General features: G+C 43.5%; 1 protein-coding gene across 1 annotated transcript; it reads left to right on the top strand.

Moving 5' to 3' along the window:
* LOC123762316 (calmodulin) lies at positions 1-16,449 on the top strand. Its single transcript, XM_045748768.2, has 3 exons — positions 1-157; positions 13,923-14,122; positions 15,593-16,449. The coding sequence occupies exons 2-3, from the start codon at positions 13,925-13,927 to the stop codon at positions 15,830-15,832; spliced, it is 438 nt and encodes a 145-aa protein (XP_045604724.2). The 5' UTR covers positions 1-157; positions 13,923-13,924; the 3' UTR covers positions 15,833-16,449.
* Positions 16,450-17,277: the final 828 nt, after the last annotated feature.

Genomic DNA, 17,277 nt, shown 5'->3' with positions numbered 1-17,277 from the left:
GAACAGAAGATAACTCCTTATGGAGATGAGATAAGAGTGATAAGAAAAACCGATGTCTGCGTCAGGACTGAACACAGTTAGTCGGTTACCACACTTCATCTGCAAACCTGCCAGCTTCAACGACTCTGCTAAACTCCTTCACGAAAACTCGATTCAAGTAAGGCAAATTTATTTATCAAATGAGTACAAAATGTAGTGCAAAACTAAATAAAATGTCCCTGAAAGGAATTAGAAAATGTTAAGTTTAGGCTAGCCCAGTTGCCAAGCCCTAATCCTGTCATTCGCATGTAGATGGACAGCTAAATCATAATCAAATCCTGTACGTTAATATAAATTATCGTACTCATTAGAATTACTACCAAATCTCCACTTCAGTTTAGTCCACTTCCCTTAAAGGAGTCTTTGGGTTACTTTCCATCATATAATAGCTGGTTTATTATCTTTGAAGTTTACAGTAAGACTATAGTATACAGTACTGTGATTTTCTTTAGGTAAATTACATGATATTTCGAAGTTCTAAGTGCTTATTTTCATTATCTACAATACAGGTAAAATGTTGGCCTTAACAAACCATACTTACATGCTATATTTAGTTTTATTACTGAAAGGTAGTCGATATGGGTATCATTGGAATGTTTAGCACCATTGATGCTTGTCATTAACTGGGTGACTAGGAGGCTTTGTCCCCGAATACTGTTTACCATGTTGACCAAACCACACACTAGAAAATGAAGACGACGTCGTTTCGGTCCGTCCTGGACCATTATCAAGTCGATAGTGGACGAACCAAAACGTTATCGTCTCTTCAGTTTCTAATGTGTGGTTTGGTCGACATTTTTCAGCCACGTTATTGTGACTCATCATCTGCATTGTTTCCCATACTACATATATGTTTTGTACTTTTGGTGATTAGAATGTATGTTGCCTCTTCTCAATGCAGAGCAGTTATTTAGGAACAACATACATATTGTAGTGGAAGCTCAACAAAATTAGGTAAAAGCCAAAAGGTAAAAATATACTTTGTCAATAAAGATGAAATAAAACAATGGACATTATCAGAGCAATCTTAATAAAAAAGTTTTGGAATGTTGAAGACTTCTTGCCAGAATGGCAATTAGCCATGAAAATTACATTTAAATTGTGAATATGGCAATTCGTAAGTACCAAGTGCGGAATAATTTATATTAAAACATAAGTTAATAAAATATTAAGGCAATTTAGAATCAGGAGGTAAAATTTAATGATGTGTTCAGCAACTTGGAAATATATGTTAACAGTGTTTTAATTTAAGCATACTTTACTAGAATTAAATATTTTGATTGAAATTAAATTTACTTTAATCTAAAATAAATATGCAGTTCTCATTGTCATCCAAATGTTTAAAAGTACATAATAATGTCGCATGTTGGCCATGAAATAACATTGTTATTTCACGTTCACCAGCTCACCACGGTGAGGTCTGCGACTCAAGCTGGACCAGGGCTAATCGTCCGAGAGAATCCTACAAGGAGATCCTTCATGAAAGACCTTCCTGGAGGAACTCTCTCGTTGCGTTGAACCCTAAACAACGCACCAAGGGTTACTTTGGGATATCCAGTGATAGTTAGACTATCACTGGACATCGCTCACCAATAGCAAGCTAATGGTGATGTATATGAAGACCACCCACAAGGAGTGGCGAATAAAAAAGGGAAAAGGAAATGGGAAAATAAGGATTGAGGAAGTCATGTGCCATATTGAACACAATATGTGCCTGTTGAATACAGGGCTCGTCACCTGAACTCTTCAGGTATATTTCTTGAGTTGTTCAGTCCATCCACAGGAATGTTCCATTGACAGTATATACTCTAACATCCTAGATAAGATTCTTCTTCACAATTTCCACATAAAAAAGTACCTGCAGCATTATTCTGAGTCTAATGATAATTTGCCAGAGTCCAATTCTTGAGAACATGGACACAGTCCACAAAAGGAAACCAGATGAGTTCTACTGAGAACCAATGATATTTTGGCAGAGTACATTCCTTGGAAAATATGGACAGAGTCCATGTTTTCTTGGGAATCTAATGATAAGTTTTAGACTCCAATCTTTGGGAAACAAGGACAAAGTCCATAAAAAGAGTTCAATTGAGTCCAATCCTTGGGAAACAGTTCATAAAACGAGGCCAGCTGAGTTCTATTGAGAGTCCAATAATAATGGTTTGGCAAAGCCAAATCCATGAGAAATATGAAAGTCCACAAAAGAAAGCCAGATAAGTTCTCTTGAGGATCCAATGATAGTATTCCTTGAAAAACTCCATCCCTCGAAAAACAAGGACAAAGTCCTCAGAAGGAAACGGGATAAGTTCTCCTTAATCCAATAACAGTTTGACAGTCCATCCCTTTGAAAACATGGACAGAGTCCACAAAAGGAAACCAGATGAGTTCTCTTGCAAATCCAATGATAGTTTGGGAGAGTCCTTGGGAAATAGAATCCACAGAAAGTCCACTTTCTGATTTTTCTTGGGAATCCAATGATGGTTTCAGATTCCAAACTTTGGGAAACATGGACACAGTCCATAAAGAGTTCAATTGAGTTCAATCCTTGGGAAACAGTTCATAAACCGAGGCCAGCCGAGTTCTACTGGGAGTCCATTGATAGGTTGGCAAAGTCCAATCCATGGGAAATTTGGAAGTATTTAAAAGGAAGCCAGATAAGTTCTCTTGATGATCCAAGGATCCAATGATAATATTCATTGAAAAACTCCATTCCTTGAAAAACAAGGACAAAGTTCACAGAAGGAAACTGGATGAGTTCTCCTGAGATTCCAATGATTGTTTGACAAACCATTCCTTGGAAAACATGGATAGAGCCTCCACTGCTGAATCCTATGATGGATTGGCAGAATCCATTCCATGGTCAGAGTCCAGAAAAGGAAACCAGATAAATTCTCTTGCAAATCCAAAGATAGTTTGGCTGAGTCCTTGGGAAATAGAATCCAGAGGGAAACTAGATGAGTTTTCTTTAGAATCCAATGACAGTTTAGTCTTTTCTTGGAAAATATGGACAGAGTCCACAGAAGGGAACCAGATGAGGTCTCTTAAGTATTAAATGATGGTTTCTTGAGGTTATCTTGAGATGATTTCGGGGCTTTAGTGTCCCCGCGGCCCGGTCCTCGACCAGGCCTCCACCCCCAGGAAGCAGCCCGTGACAGCTGACTAACACCCAGGTACCTATTTACTGCTAGGTAATAGGGGCATTCAGGGAGAAAGAAACTTTGCCCATTTGTTTCTGCCTCGTGCGGGAATCGAACCCGCGCCACAGAATTACGAGTCCTGCGCGCTATCCACCAGGCTACGAGACCCCCTCGTAGACCCCCCTCGTAGACCCCCTCGTATCCACCAGGCTACGGTTTAGCAGAGTCCATTTCATAGACAGAGTCCAGAAAAGGAAACCAGATGAATTATCTTGCGAATTTAATGATACAGTAGTTTGGCAGAGTCCTTGGGAAATATAATCCACAGAGAAAAACCATTAGTTCTCTTGAGAATCCAATGATGGTTTTGCAGAGTCCATTCCAAGGACAGAGTCTAGAAAAGGAAACTAGATGAATTCTCTTGCGAATCGAAATGATAGTTTTGCAGAATCCTTGGAAAATAGAATCCACAGAGGGAAACCAGATTAGTTCTCTTGAGATTCCAATGATAGTTTGAGTCTTCTTGGAAATCATGGACAGAGTCCACAGAAATGAACCAGATGAGTTCTCTTCAAACTCCAATGATAATTTGACAGCCAATCCTTGGAAAATATGATGAGTCCCCAATCCTTGGAAAATATGATGAGTCCATAAAACAAGGACAGATGAGTTTCATTGAGTCTAATGATAGTCTTGCAAAATCCAGTCCAATCCAGATGGTCTTGCAAAATTGGAAAAACATGGACAGAGTCCAGAGAAAGGAACCAGCAGAGTTCTCTTGAGAATCCAATGATATTTTGTTGGGACTAATCCTTCGAAAATATGAAGTCCATAAAACGAGGACATATGAGTTTTATTGAGAGTCCAAGTCTTTGGGAAACAGAGCCCACAAATGGAAACCAGACAACTTCTGATAAAATCCAACGCTATTTTGGTAAAGTCCAATCCTTGGGAAACGTGGATCGAGTCAACAAATGGAAGACAGAAGAGTTCTTCTGAGAATGCAATAGGAGGTTCATGAAATATAGTGGCACAGTTCATTCTTCAGGAAACAACTTGTACTTTTCATATCAATCTTGGAATCCATAATTATTGTTGCTGAACTTCTTTGACTGAAAAGGAATACGGACACAAGTCCGCTTTCGGCATTAAGTAACCTAGTGTTAAGCTGAGGATGAAGCCATAAAGACTAAAACCTCTGCCATATAAAACTATTTAAGCTTAACCTAACGAGAAAGAACATGAAAAACGACATTATTTACAGGATTTTGTGGGAAATGTGTAGTTACTGAAGGGTAAGGTTACTGTTCTGTAGGCTCATTAGGTTTAATTGACAATGTAGGTTTGGTAGACATGTTTCATCGGTCAAACTCATTTGAGAAGACTCATCGAACATAATTCTACCAAGGAAACTGGAGTAGGTTGGATAGGATTAGGATAAACTTGGTGTTAATAACATCGTTAACAAGACTGCTAGAATTAACTTATTATTGCATTACTGTACTCTTTATTAGGAAATATTTAACCCTATTTTCTACATTTTATGATTCTTATTATCCTATCTGATCTCTAGATCTTTGCACACATTGTGAATATTTGTATTTTGTCACCTGGTCATAGTGTCCTCTGCTTCAGAACCGCCTACACATCACTTTCTGAACTGCCAATAGTACGTAAAACCTCAGCCATGAACAATTGCAGCAAATCTGCAAATATGAACTTGGTTAAAATATTTTCATGCAATTGACAGAAAACTTGTGTAGTTTATAAATGATTAGCAGAAAACATGTATATTAAACTACCATTTAACAATAGATATTACCAAAAGTTTACAAAATTTGCAAAGTTGACAACAAACTTGCTTTACTAATACTTCAAATTTAAAAAAATTGCTATATGAAGTTTGATGTAAAATCATTTATTTTAAAATGAATTAATGTATAGTGAGCTATTATAAAAACTTACTTGTTTCCGAGACTAATTATGGATGAAAAAACTTCTAGCTGTAATAAGAACAATTTATTAAACGGGAAAAGCAATAAGGAAAAATATTACAATGGTAGATAAGCTATATGGGATACCTATTAGGTTTAACAAATTGTTTATAATAATGTAATTAAGCTAAGAGAAAAAAAAACATGCTTAAGAGATATAGTAGTCATTATAAACCGAATTAAACATTTGCAAAAATAAAAAAAAATTAAGATACACAAAAAATGGTTCACAATAATTAGGCAGATTTATTAAAAACAAAATGGCTGTAAAGTAAGCAATTGCACAATTAAGCTGTAGAGATAAAAATATCATAGATAAGTTATTTGGAAAACCAAGTTTGCATGCAAAGATAACAATATTAAAAATAATTTGATGTATAAAGAAAATAAATTTATGCTTAAGAAAAACAGCATAAAGTCATTATAAATATGAAAGGTCATACGTAACAATGACTGAAAAATTACATATTAGCCTGTCAACTTAAAAAGCAATTACACACAAATTTATTGATAATTTTTAATCTATTTTTTATCAATAGGCTGCAAGATAACTCATTACATAATTAACCTGAAAACAAAGCATCTACACAAACTAGCTGTAAGGGAAAACAATAATTCATTACATAATTAACCTGAAAACAAAGCATCTACACAAACTAGCTGTAAGGGAAAACAATAATTCATTACATAATTAACCTGAAAACAAAGCATCTACACAAACTAGCTGTAAGGGAAAACGATAATTCCTTACATAATTAACCTGAAAACAAAGCATCTACACAAACTAGCTGTAAGGGAAAACGATAATTCCTTACATAATTAACCTGAAAACAAAGCATCTACACAAACTGGCTTTAAGGAAAACACTAAATATATAAATAATTAAATTTATTTTAATAATAAGAAATGCTAATTATCTGTAAGGAAAGTGTACATATAAATGGGTTGAAGTACAGTAGTTATATTAATAAACTGCAAAGGAAAAACAATTATGGAAATAGGTTGTAAATTAAAAATTAAATACATAGTCCATTTAGAAAGCAATTTAAATAGACAACAATGGAACAAGTCAATAAACCCTGTAAAATAATAAGTAAATTTGTAAAGGGAAAACATTTGGAATGCAAGAAAATATTAAAAACACATATAGGCTGTAAAGGAACAAATTATGCTGGTAGGAAAATACATTAAGATTAAAGGAAAATGGCAAAACCATTTAGTACAAATTGTATATAAAAATTATTAGGTGCACAAAATTTATTGCAAGAAAATAATGCAAACTCTCGGGACCACCTAGGTCATAGGTGTGCCCCAGGATTACCCAGGGTAAAAGCATGCCCCCAGGATTAACCAGGGTAAAGGCATGCCCTAGGATTACACAGGATAAAGGCATGTTCCAGGATTATTTGGTGTCAATGCAAGCCCCAGGTTTACCTGAGGTAAAGTCGTGTCCCCGGACTACCCGGGGTAATGGCATACTCAGAGTTACCCAGGGTAATGGCGTGCCCAGGGTAATGGCATGCCCAGGACTACCCGGGGTAATGGCGAGCCCAGGACTACCTGGGGTAATGGCATACCCAGGACTACCCGGGGTAATGGCATACACAGGATTACCTGGGGCATGGCATGCCCAGGACTACCCAGGGTAATGCCGAGCCCAGGACTACCGGGAGTAATGGCAAGCCCAGGACTTCCCGGAGTAATGGCACGCCCAGGACTACCTGGGGTAATGGCACGCCCAAGACTACCCGGGGTAATGGCATGCCCAGGACTGCCCGAGGTAATGGCATACACAGGATTACCTTAGGTAATGGCATGCCCAGCACTACCCGGGGTAATGGCATGCCCAGGAATACCCGGGGTAATGGTGTGCCCAGGACTACCTGGAGTAATGGCATGCCCAGGATTACGTATGGTAATGGCATGCCCAGGATTACCCAGGGTAATGGCGTGCCCAGGATTACCCAGGGTAATGGCGTGCCCAGGACTACCCAGGGTGAAGGCATGCCCAGACTACCTGGGGTAATGGCGTGCCCAGATTTTATATTGTATATAAACTATATAAATATTTATACTATACTAAACTATATATACTACACATACTATACTACATACTAAATATACTATACTACATATCCTATACTACACTATGTTTATATAGAGTGACCCCGGGTGACATTACTACCCGGGGTCATGGCATGCCCATGACTACCCAGGTTAATGATATGCTTCAGGGCATACCAATACTTCCTGGAGTAAGGGACGTACCTCAAGACTGCCTGGGGGTAAAGGAGTACCCCAAGACTACTCTTGGTAAAGATGGGCCCAAGGACTACCTGGGGTAAATGTCTTTCCCCAGGACTACCCAGGATAAAGAAATGTACAAGGTAAAAAAGGAAAAATCAGTTACCACATGATAACTTTTGGTAAATACTTAACAAGACAAATTTTAGTAAAGGTGGGTCCCACCTTTAATTAGTTTGGCAGGCAATTAAAGGCCTGCCAAACGAGTTTTATTTCCACAAAGGAAAATATAGCAAACAGTACTAAATAATACTGCATTTTCACTGCCCACTATATAAACTGAGGAGCTAAACAAATTAAATTTAAATATAACCAATTTCATAATGATTACAAGATATATATACATACCCAAAATGTAATCATAATTTCATGGCTCTCAGACCAACAAGTTGGTGATTGAGTACTAATCTATATCAATTGTTTTTTTCTTCAGGAATTGAGCACAAGCTCCGTCTAAAAAAAACTTCGACTAACAGGAGTAGTTGACTCCTCTTATACCTGTTTTTTAATCCTTCCATTATCGGTCTCTATGAACCCTTGGTAGTCTTGACTTCCATTTATTTGCCAATAGCTGAATACATTTGACAACGATGAGGAAATCTGGAAAGAAAATTACAAACAATTAATGTATTATTTTGGCTACCAAATGTTGTAACGACAAATTTAAGGCATTTTCTTGAATAAATCTCACATATGTAATTATTTACTTTACATATTTTTTGTTAATTTTTTACCTTACATTTTAATTTTTACTTTACAATGAATGTAAATTTTTGTCCAAGGCATATAAACTTTATGCTGGAGGGGTAATGCAGGCGGGACGGGGTTTGGGCGGGGTGATGCGGGCGGGGTGATGCAGACAGGAGACGGGGGGGGGGGGGTGATGCAGGAAGGAGAGGGGGGGGTGATGCGGGCGGGGTGATGCAGACAGGAGACAGGGGGGGGGTGATGCAGGAAGGAGAGGGGGGGGGGGGGGTGATGCAGACAGGAGACGGGGGGGGGGATGCAGGAAGGAGAAGGGGGGGTGATGCAAGAAGGAGAGGGCGGGGTGATGCAGGCGGGAGAGGGGGGGGTGATGCAGGCGGGAGAGGGGGGGGTGATGCAGGCGGGAGAGGGGGGGGGGGTGATGCAGGCGGGAGAGGGGGGGTGATGCAGGCGGGAGGGGGGGTGATGCAGGCGGGAGGGGGGGGTGATGCAGGCGGGAGGGGGGGTGATGCAGGCGGGAGAAGGGGGGGGGTGATGCAGGCGGGAGAAGGGGGGGGTGATGCAGGTAGGAGAGGGGGGGTGCAGGTAGGAGAGGGGGGTGATGTAGGTAGGAGAGGGGGGGTGATGCAGGCGGGAGAGGGGGGATGATGCAGGCGGGAGAGGGGATGATGCAGGCGGGAGAGGGGGGGTGATGCAGGCGGGAGGGGGGGGGTGATGCAGGCGGGAGAGGGAGGGTGATGCAGGCGGGATAGGGGGGTGATGCAGGCGGGAGGGGGGGGGGTGATGCAGGCGGGAGAGGGGGGGGTGATGCAGGCGGGAGAGGGGAGGTGATGCAGGCGGGAGGGGGGGGGTGATGCAGACGGGAGAGGGGGGGTGATGCAAGCGGGAGAGGGGGGTGATGCAGGCGGGAGGGGGGGGGGTGATGCAGGCGGGAGAGGGGGGTGATGCAGGCGGGAGAGGGGGGGGTGATGCAGGCGGGAGAGGGGGTGATGCAGGCGGGAGAGGGGGTGATGCAGGCGGGAGAGGGGAGGTGATGCAGGCGGGAGGGGGGGGGTGATGCAGGCGGGAGAGGGGGGTGATGCAGGCGGGAGAGGGGGGTGATGCAGGCGGGAGAGGGGGGTGATGCAGGCGGGAGAGGGGGGTGATGCAGGCGGGAGAGGGGGGGTGATGCAGGAGGGAGGGGGGGGGATGCAGGCGGGAGGGGGGGTGATGCAGGCGGGAGAGGGGGGGTGATGCAGGCGGGAGAGGGGGGTGATGCAGGCGGGAGAGGGGGGGTGATGCAGGCGGGAGGGTGGGTGATGCAGGCGGGAGAGGGGGGTGATGCAGGCGGGAGAGGGGGGGTGATGCAGGCGGGAGAGGGGGGGTGATGCAGGCGGGAGAGGGGGGTGATGCAGGCGGGAGAGGGGGGTGATGCAGGCGGGAGGGGGGGTAATGCAGGCGGGAGAGGGGGGTGATGCAGGCGGGAGAGGGGAGGTGATGCAGGCGGGGGGTGATGCAGGCGGGAGAGGGGGGTGATGCAGGCGGGAGAGGGGAGGTGATGCAGGCGGGAGAGGGGGGGTGATGCAGGAGGGAGGGGGGTGATGCAGGCGGGAGGTGGGGGTGATGCAGGCGGGAGAGGGGAGGTGATGCAGGCGGGAGAGGGGGTGATGCAGGCGGGAGGGGGGGGGGTGATGCAGGCGAGGGGGGGGTGATGCAGGCGGGAGAGGGGGTGTGATGCAGGCGGGAGGGGGGGGGGGGTGATGCAGGCGGGAGAGGGGAGGTGATGCAGGCGGGAGGGGGGGGGGGTGATGCAGGCGGGAGGGGGGGGGGTGATGCAGGCGGGAGGGGGGGTGATGCAAGCGGGAGGGGAGATGATGCAGGCGGGAGAGGGGGGGTGATGCAGGCGGGAGGGGGGGGGGTGATGCAGGCGGGAGGGGGGGTGATGCAGGCGGGAGGGGGGGTGATGCAGGCGGGAGGGGGGGTGATGCAGGCGGGAGGGGGGGTGATGCAGGCAGGAGAAAGGGGGGTGATGCAGGCGGGAGAGGGGGGGTGATGCAGGCGGGACGGGGTTTGGGCGGGGTGATGCAGGCGGGAGAGGGGGGGGTGATGCAGGCGGGACGGGGTTTGGGCGGGGTGATGCAGGCGGGAGAGGGGGTGTGATGCAGGCGGGAGGGGGGGGGGGTGATGCAGGCGGGAGAGGGGAGGTGATGCAGGCGGGAGATGGGTGATGCAGGCGGGAGGGGGTGATGCAGGCGGGGGGGGTGATGCAGGCGGGGGGGGGGGGTGATGCAGGCGGGGGGGGGGGGTGATGCAGGAAGGAGACGGGGGGGGGGGTGATGCAGGAAGGAGACGGGGGGGGGGGTGATGCAGGCGGGAGAGGGGGGGGTGATGCAGGCGAGAGAGGGGGGGGTGATGCAGGCGGGAGGGGGGGTGATGCAGGCAGGAGGGGGGTGATGCAGGCGGGAGATGGGGGGTGATGCAGGCGGGAGGGGGGGGGTGATGCAGGCGGGAGGGGGGGGTGATGCAGGCGGGAGGGGGGGGGGTGATGCAGGCGGGAGGGGGGGGGGGTGATGCAGGCGGGAGGGGGGGGTGATGCAGGCGGGAGGGGGGTGATGCAGGCGGGAGGGGGGGGTGATGCAGGCGGGAGGGGGGGGTGATGCAGGCGGGAGGGGGGGTGATGCAGGCGGGAGGGGGGGTGATGCAGGCGGGAGGGGGGGGTGATGCAGGCGAGAGGGGATGACGCAAGGCGGGGGTGACGCAAGAGGGGGATGCATGGCGGGGGTGACGCAAGGGGGGGTGACGCAAGGCGGGGGTGACGCAAGAGGGGGATGCAAGGCGGGGGTGACGCAAGAGGGGGATGCAAGGCGGGGGTGACGCAAGGGGGGGGTGACGCAAGGGGGGGGGGTGACGCAAGGGGGGGTGACGCAAGGGGGGGGTGACGCAAGGGGGGGTGACGCAAGGGGGGGGTGACGAAAGGGGGGGGTGACGAAAGGGGGGGGTGACGAAAGGGGGGGGTGACGAAAGGGGGGGGGTGACGATAAGGATGACAGAGGGGGGCATTGCCTAAATATTCCATATACCAACGAATAAGCCTAACTAAATCAGATCACCCTAGTTAATATTGATTTTTCCACATATAACCCTCAGAAACACATTAAATTATCCTTCTTGGCATAACTACAATTCACGACACCATACATAAACATTAAACATAAAAAATAAAAGAAATCACGGTAAAAAAAAAAAATGACAATGACCAGAGGTCCGAGCAGCACGACCTACCTCTGTTGAAGATCAAGGTGGACTGACGGCGGGGCGCCGCACACGCCTTTTATACTTCCCGCCCATTTTCCCGCCCATTTTTTCCGCCCGCCCGCAGTGTCCAAACACCTGTCTTTCCTCACATATCTCTACAAACAATTGTCTAAAAAATATGAATTTATTTTTCAAAGTTGTCAGAATAAATAACGTGAACATGTCATGAGTTCTGTGGCAAAATACTTTTTATTTTTTTTTTAAACTGAAATATATGTGAGATGCAAAAAGCTAATTCACGTTTTACCAAATGTCATAATTTCCGTGACTATTTCACTTTATGCTACGGATGTTTGTTACTATGACACAAAAACACCATCATGACTAGGTTGCTGCTATTTTTGTCTAAATAGGCCTAGGTTACATCCATTTCTGCAATATAATTTGACTGATCTTGCCATTATATTTTTAAAAGATGTTGCCACATCAAGTGGAACTATATCATTGCACGGGTTATGCATGCCTCACCACGTGGAAAGTACGCCTGAGCTGGGAAAGGCATGCTGTGGCAAGGAAAGATATGTCATTTCAATGGTTATGCATGCCACAATGCGTGGAAAAAGTGCCAGAGCAGGGAAGGGCATGCTGTGGCAGGAGAAGACATACCATGGCACGGGTTAGGCATGCCACAGCACGTGGAAAGGATGTCAGAGCAAGGAAATGCATGGTGTGGCAGGGAAAGGCATGCCATGGCACGGTTTATGCATGCCACAGCACGTGGAAAGTACGCCAGAGCATGGAAAGGCATGCTGTGGCAGGGGAAGATAAGTTATAGCAATGGTTATGTATGTCACATCACATGGAAGGGAAGGGCATGTTGTGGCAGGGGAAGACATGCCATGGCACGGGTTATGCATGCCACAGCACGTGGAAGGGATGCTAGAGCAGGGAAAGAAACGCTGTGGCAGGCGAAAAACATGCCATGGCACGGATTATGCATGCAACAGCACGTGGAAGGGATGCCAGAGCAGGGAATGGCATAATGTGGCAGGGGAAAATATGCCATGACTGGTTATGCATGCCTCAGTATGTGGAAGGGATGCCAGACCAGGGGAAGGGATGCCAGACCAGGGAAAGGCATGCTGTGGCAGGGAAAGACATGCCATGGCACGAATTATGCATGCCAAGGCACGGATTATGCATGCCTCAGCACGTGGAAAGCTTGTCATAGCAAGGAATTACATACCATATCAAGATAAATGTATGTCAAGACGCTTTTAAGGAATACCATAACAGCAAAAGGCATACCGCAGGAAGAAAAAAGTCATGCCGCAGCACATTTTTGTTATGTCACGACATGGTAATACATGTAACACTAAGAGAAAAGTATACCACAGAATTGGAGAGGCATGACACAGCATGGACAAGGTATGCCATTTTTTTGAGAAAAGTCGCCATTGCAAGATGAAGTGAAAATGAGACTATCCTGAATGAAGACAAATTGTGAACGCGATATTAATTCCACGTCTTAATCTCCCTTCAGACTTGATCATATCGTTCATTATCTTGCACAAATATAGACTGTGTGTTTAACTAGCTGCAAAATGACATCAACACATAAGTAACATTTATTTGACTCACGAGTCCCGAGGAGATTTTTTTAAGCCTAGTCTGACTGGCACAGCCTAACGTCGCTGCTGAATTTTCTGCCAAGTGGCAACATATGGCGATTGCTTGTTCAGTTTAATTGAAACCAGTCAGCTAGAATGGGGGTTCAAGTGGCCATTATTTTGGTGGGAGGTCCCCAGTCCATTGTTTTGCCCAGGATCTGCAATGCTGTTAGAACAGTCCTGCATGTTGTGAGACGATTTGAATCTAATATTTGCAAGTCGAGTTATTGATAGTAATCCGTGAATACTAGGAGACGCCTAGATCATAGCCTATCATTTCAGCTTTTCATTTTTGTTGGTCTAGTTACAAATAAGAAAAAAACTGAGACTGATTCATTTTTCCAATAATAATAAAAATAAAAAATAATGTACAAGTATCATTATAAAAGTGCGAATGTATTGAAATTTATTGAATATAATTTTGTTATTAGCCTATCATTTACAAAACGTTTGAATTTTTGAAGTGACTATTGTATATATGTTTTGGTTACCAGCCTATTACCAAAAGGAGTTCCATATTTTTGTTTATTTTGGATGATATAGACGTCGAAATTGGTGTTCATGCCAAGAGAACAAACTTCTGACAATCACATGTAGCATCTTTGGTTTAGTGATTTTTTTGGGGGAGGGAGTTATGGAAAGGCTGAATGAGACGTGATTTTTTAAATTATACCATACACAGAGATTAAACACACTGAAAAGTCTGCATATAAAATATGCATTATTATTAGGATTACCCTTAAACATGTTTACGTTTAGTAGAAGGATGCAAAACCCATTTTAAAAATCAATTTGTATTGCAGTCATGAATAATGACCAGTTGGACCATTTTCCTTCAGGTATGCCACGGCAGTTGACCCCAGCTCAAATATCCGAGGCCAAAGAATGCTTCTCCATATACGGTCGGGACGGGCGGATCCCCATAAGAGATGTGGGCAATGCACTTCGATCTCTTGGCATCAATCCTTCCAACTCTGAGATTGCGAAAGTGATCCAGGAAATCGGCTCTCCGCCTTTTGTCAACTTCGAAACATTTATGGTTTGTTCTGCTGGAAAAGCATTTATGAGTCTTATTTTACCGTATACACAACAAAGGCCGAGTTTTGTAAGGTTGGGTAGAGGCCGGGGATATTAGCTAAGTAGTCTGACGACATGTTATATAGAATCACCACAAGGATTAGTGATGTGAGTTAGATTACTGTCAAATTAAATTGCATGGGTAGCGGAAATGCGGATGATTCTGATTAGACTAAAATGATTCAGGCGAGTTTAGATTAGAGTAAAAATTAGAGTCCTATAATTATGAGGTCGATGGAGCCATATAAATATAATGTGGTACAAAATTAATACACGGCGGGACCTGTTCACAGATCGTATGTTAATATGTATGTAACAGTCTTGGCCAAATTCTTCAACCAATTGAAGCATTACTACTTGCCGCAGTAGGATATGGCTTATCAAGAGGATTCCAGTGGGTTTAGAAGGTTTAAAACGCTTTTAGTCTGTGTCCACTTCAGAAGGAGAATAGCACATGGAAATGGGGAGGAGTTGGGGGGTAGTCGTGTCAGGCACAACTGCTCCCACAAAATTTCCCAATGTGTAAGAACAAGGGATGTAACAAGACGGGGGATGGTGTGCACAGCTGTCAGTCTGGTTAAGCACTGAAAGTTCTGGCAGTAAGTGAAAAAGCGGTGAATTGTACGAATGGCTACTTTGTCTTCATTCCCAATTAATTCCTCTTATTTGTGTTTTAATAATTTTGTGCTTTTCTAGTTACTGGCTGTGGATAATTAAGCTATGGTGTTCTTTTACATGCGCTTTTCTAACTATAGGTTAGGTTGAGTTTTAAACTGCAATAGCCAGACCGATATTCTTCAACAATGGTTTATCTGACACAACCATAAAATATAATTACCAGTATTCCTATCTGTAAAATTCCCAGATCATTATCAACAACAAAAACAACACATACCATGAACAAACAATTATTATAAATATTTATTTTTAATTATATGTTAGATTACCTGTTTTTAGTGATCCAATCCTTTCTGTAAGCCTGGGTTGATACATCAGTATGTAATAACCCTTTTATGAATTTACTTTACTATTCTTGCCATTTGCGTAAAGATGTATTTTAGATAATCTTTTCAATATTTGATAACCATAAGCGTATCCTCCCATTTCTAATAATAGCCTAGCAATCCTAATGTTTATCCATTTTGTGTCAGTATTATTTTGCCTTAAATACTTATGTGGAATATTAAGTTTCTAAAATATTGCAGTTGCTAACTCATTATTCTTATGATGGTTGGAGGAGTGTGTGATGGAAACTATATCTTGGTCTAGAGGATGGTAGACAGTAACGGAATGTGTGATGATTGTTAATTAATAGTTGGTTAAGATTGTTTCATATGTAGACATCGGTGAAACACTATAAGATTCGAGCTAGAATCATTGATCTAACACTTTCTGTTACGTGTATATAGCTTATGTATTCTCCTCTCCCCAGTCGCTACTAAGCAAGGACTTCCCTGTCGAGTCCCCTGAAGAGATCCGCGAGGCATTTGGGGTGTTCGACAAGGACGGCAACGGATACATATCGGTTTCGGAGCTGAAGCACGTCCTCATGACCATGGGGGAGAAGCTCTCGCAAGAGGAAGTCGACATAATGATTCACGAGGCAGATATCGACGGGGAAGGGCACATCCAATACGAACAGTTCATCCACATGATGTCCGGCCCTAAATAGAGGTCTGAGATAGATTATAGGCCGTCCCTTTGTAGACTTTGATAGGAATTTAAGAAGCTCTCGTGGGAGATGCTTTTACAGGACTGTCATTGAAGCTTTTCAATGAGAAAGGAAAAAATACCATCTGGATTTGCAATTCAATGAAAGATTAAGATTTAATCTTAATATAAGTGGATTAAGTTAAATAAATGGAAAGAGATCTGGATTGTTATGTGAGAAAGCTTTCCAACATGCGAGTATAACCTCATGTAATCCCAAGCTAATGTTAGCAGGCAAAACCTAAGTTTACCTACCAATAAGAAAGAGAAAAATAAAAATATTATATTATCACTGTAAATAACGAAAGGCATAGTACCAAATACATATATGTTCTGGTTTTATATTATTAGTACTGAATTGACTATATATTGCATACTAGTTAAAGAAAAACTGTACAGCTATTTAATTTGAGTCTAACAGATTTGAATAATTAACTTATCTTACATAGCGACCTGTATTACTAGAAATTCTAGTATTTAGGAAATAATGATGTTATCTTACGCTCTCTTTATTGTCAAATTGACAGTGCCAGCAGTGTATCTAAGTTAAAACTATAAATAAAGTGATATTGCTCACAAGCCTTTGTTAGTTATACCTTACAATTAAAAAAAATAGTTATAACTAGGAACGCACTCACACACACACACACACTCACATTAGGCTGGGAGCCTAGCTCGACCCTGCAAGTTCATCTAGGTGAATACACACGTCCTCCGGAACACTGATACCAGCACTGATATGAGAGATACCATTCCTGATACGGTTTAAAACCGGCTTCAAAACGTCTGGGTTAACAACTTAACTATATCCAGCACAAATAATATCAATGATTACATCAGAAAGTTTGCTTCATGAGTTCACTCCATTTCGTTCTTTAACTATTTTGTTCCGAAAATAGGTGCAATAAAATTATAAGATTGATTTTTGAACAGTTTAAAAGACAATTTAGAAAAAATCAATATGAATAATGAGGGGAAGTATGATTTCTTAGAAACCCTACTATACGTGCTTATAGAGCCCATAGTATATGGTCATATACTCTGTAGCATATGCTCATGTAAAGTCCCAAGTATACACTCACGTAGAGTCCGTATAATATGAATTCACGTTAGAGCCCGTATAGTATACACTCATGTTGAGCTCCTAGTGTACGCTCATGTAGAACCCAATAATATACACCCATGCAGAGCTCCCTAGCATACGCCTGAGTATAGAGACCCTACACTATCCGCTAAACGTTTAAGATGAATTTAGATTTGGAAAGATTTAGGATAACAATAATGAATTACATTCATAAAACTATAATAAATTACAAAGAATTACTGAGGGAAGCAGAAATAACTTCTAATGACAGATGACAATGTTAGTTAATAAGGGCTTGGTCAAGTTTTGTACTTGAAGCCTAT

This window comes from Procambarus clarkii, chromosome 2 (genome assembly GCF_040958095.1).
Source record: "Procambarus clarkii isolate CNS0578487 chromosome 2, FALCON_Pclarkii_2.0, whole genome shotgun sequence".
NCBI classification, from domain to species: Eukaryota; Metazoa; Arthropoda; class Malacostraca; order Decapoda; family Cambaridae; genus Procambarus; species Procambarus clarkii.
The sequence above is the reverse complement of the archived record's forward strand: the minus strand, read 5'-3'. Positions and strand labels throughout refer to the sequence as shown.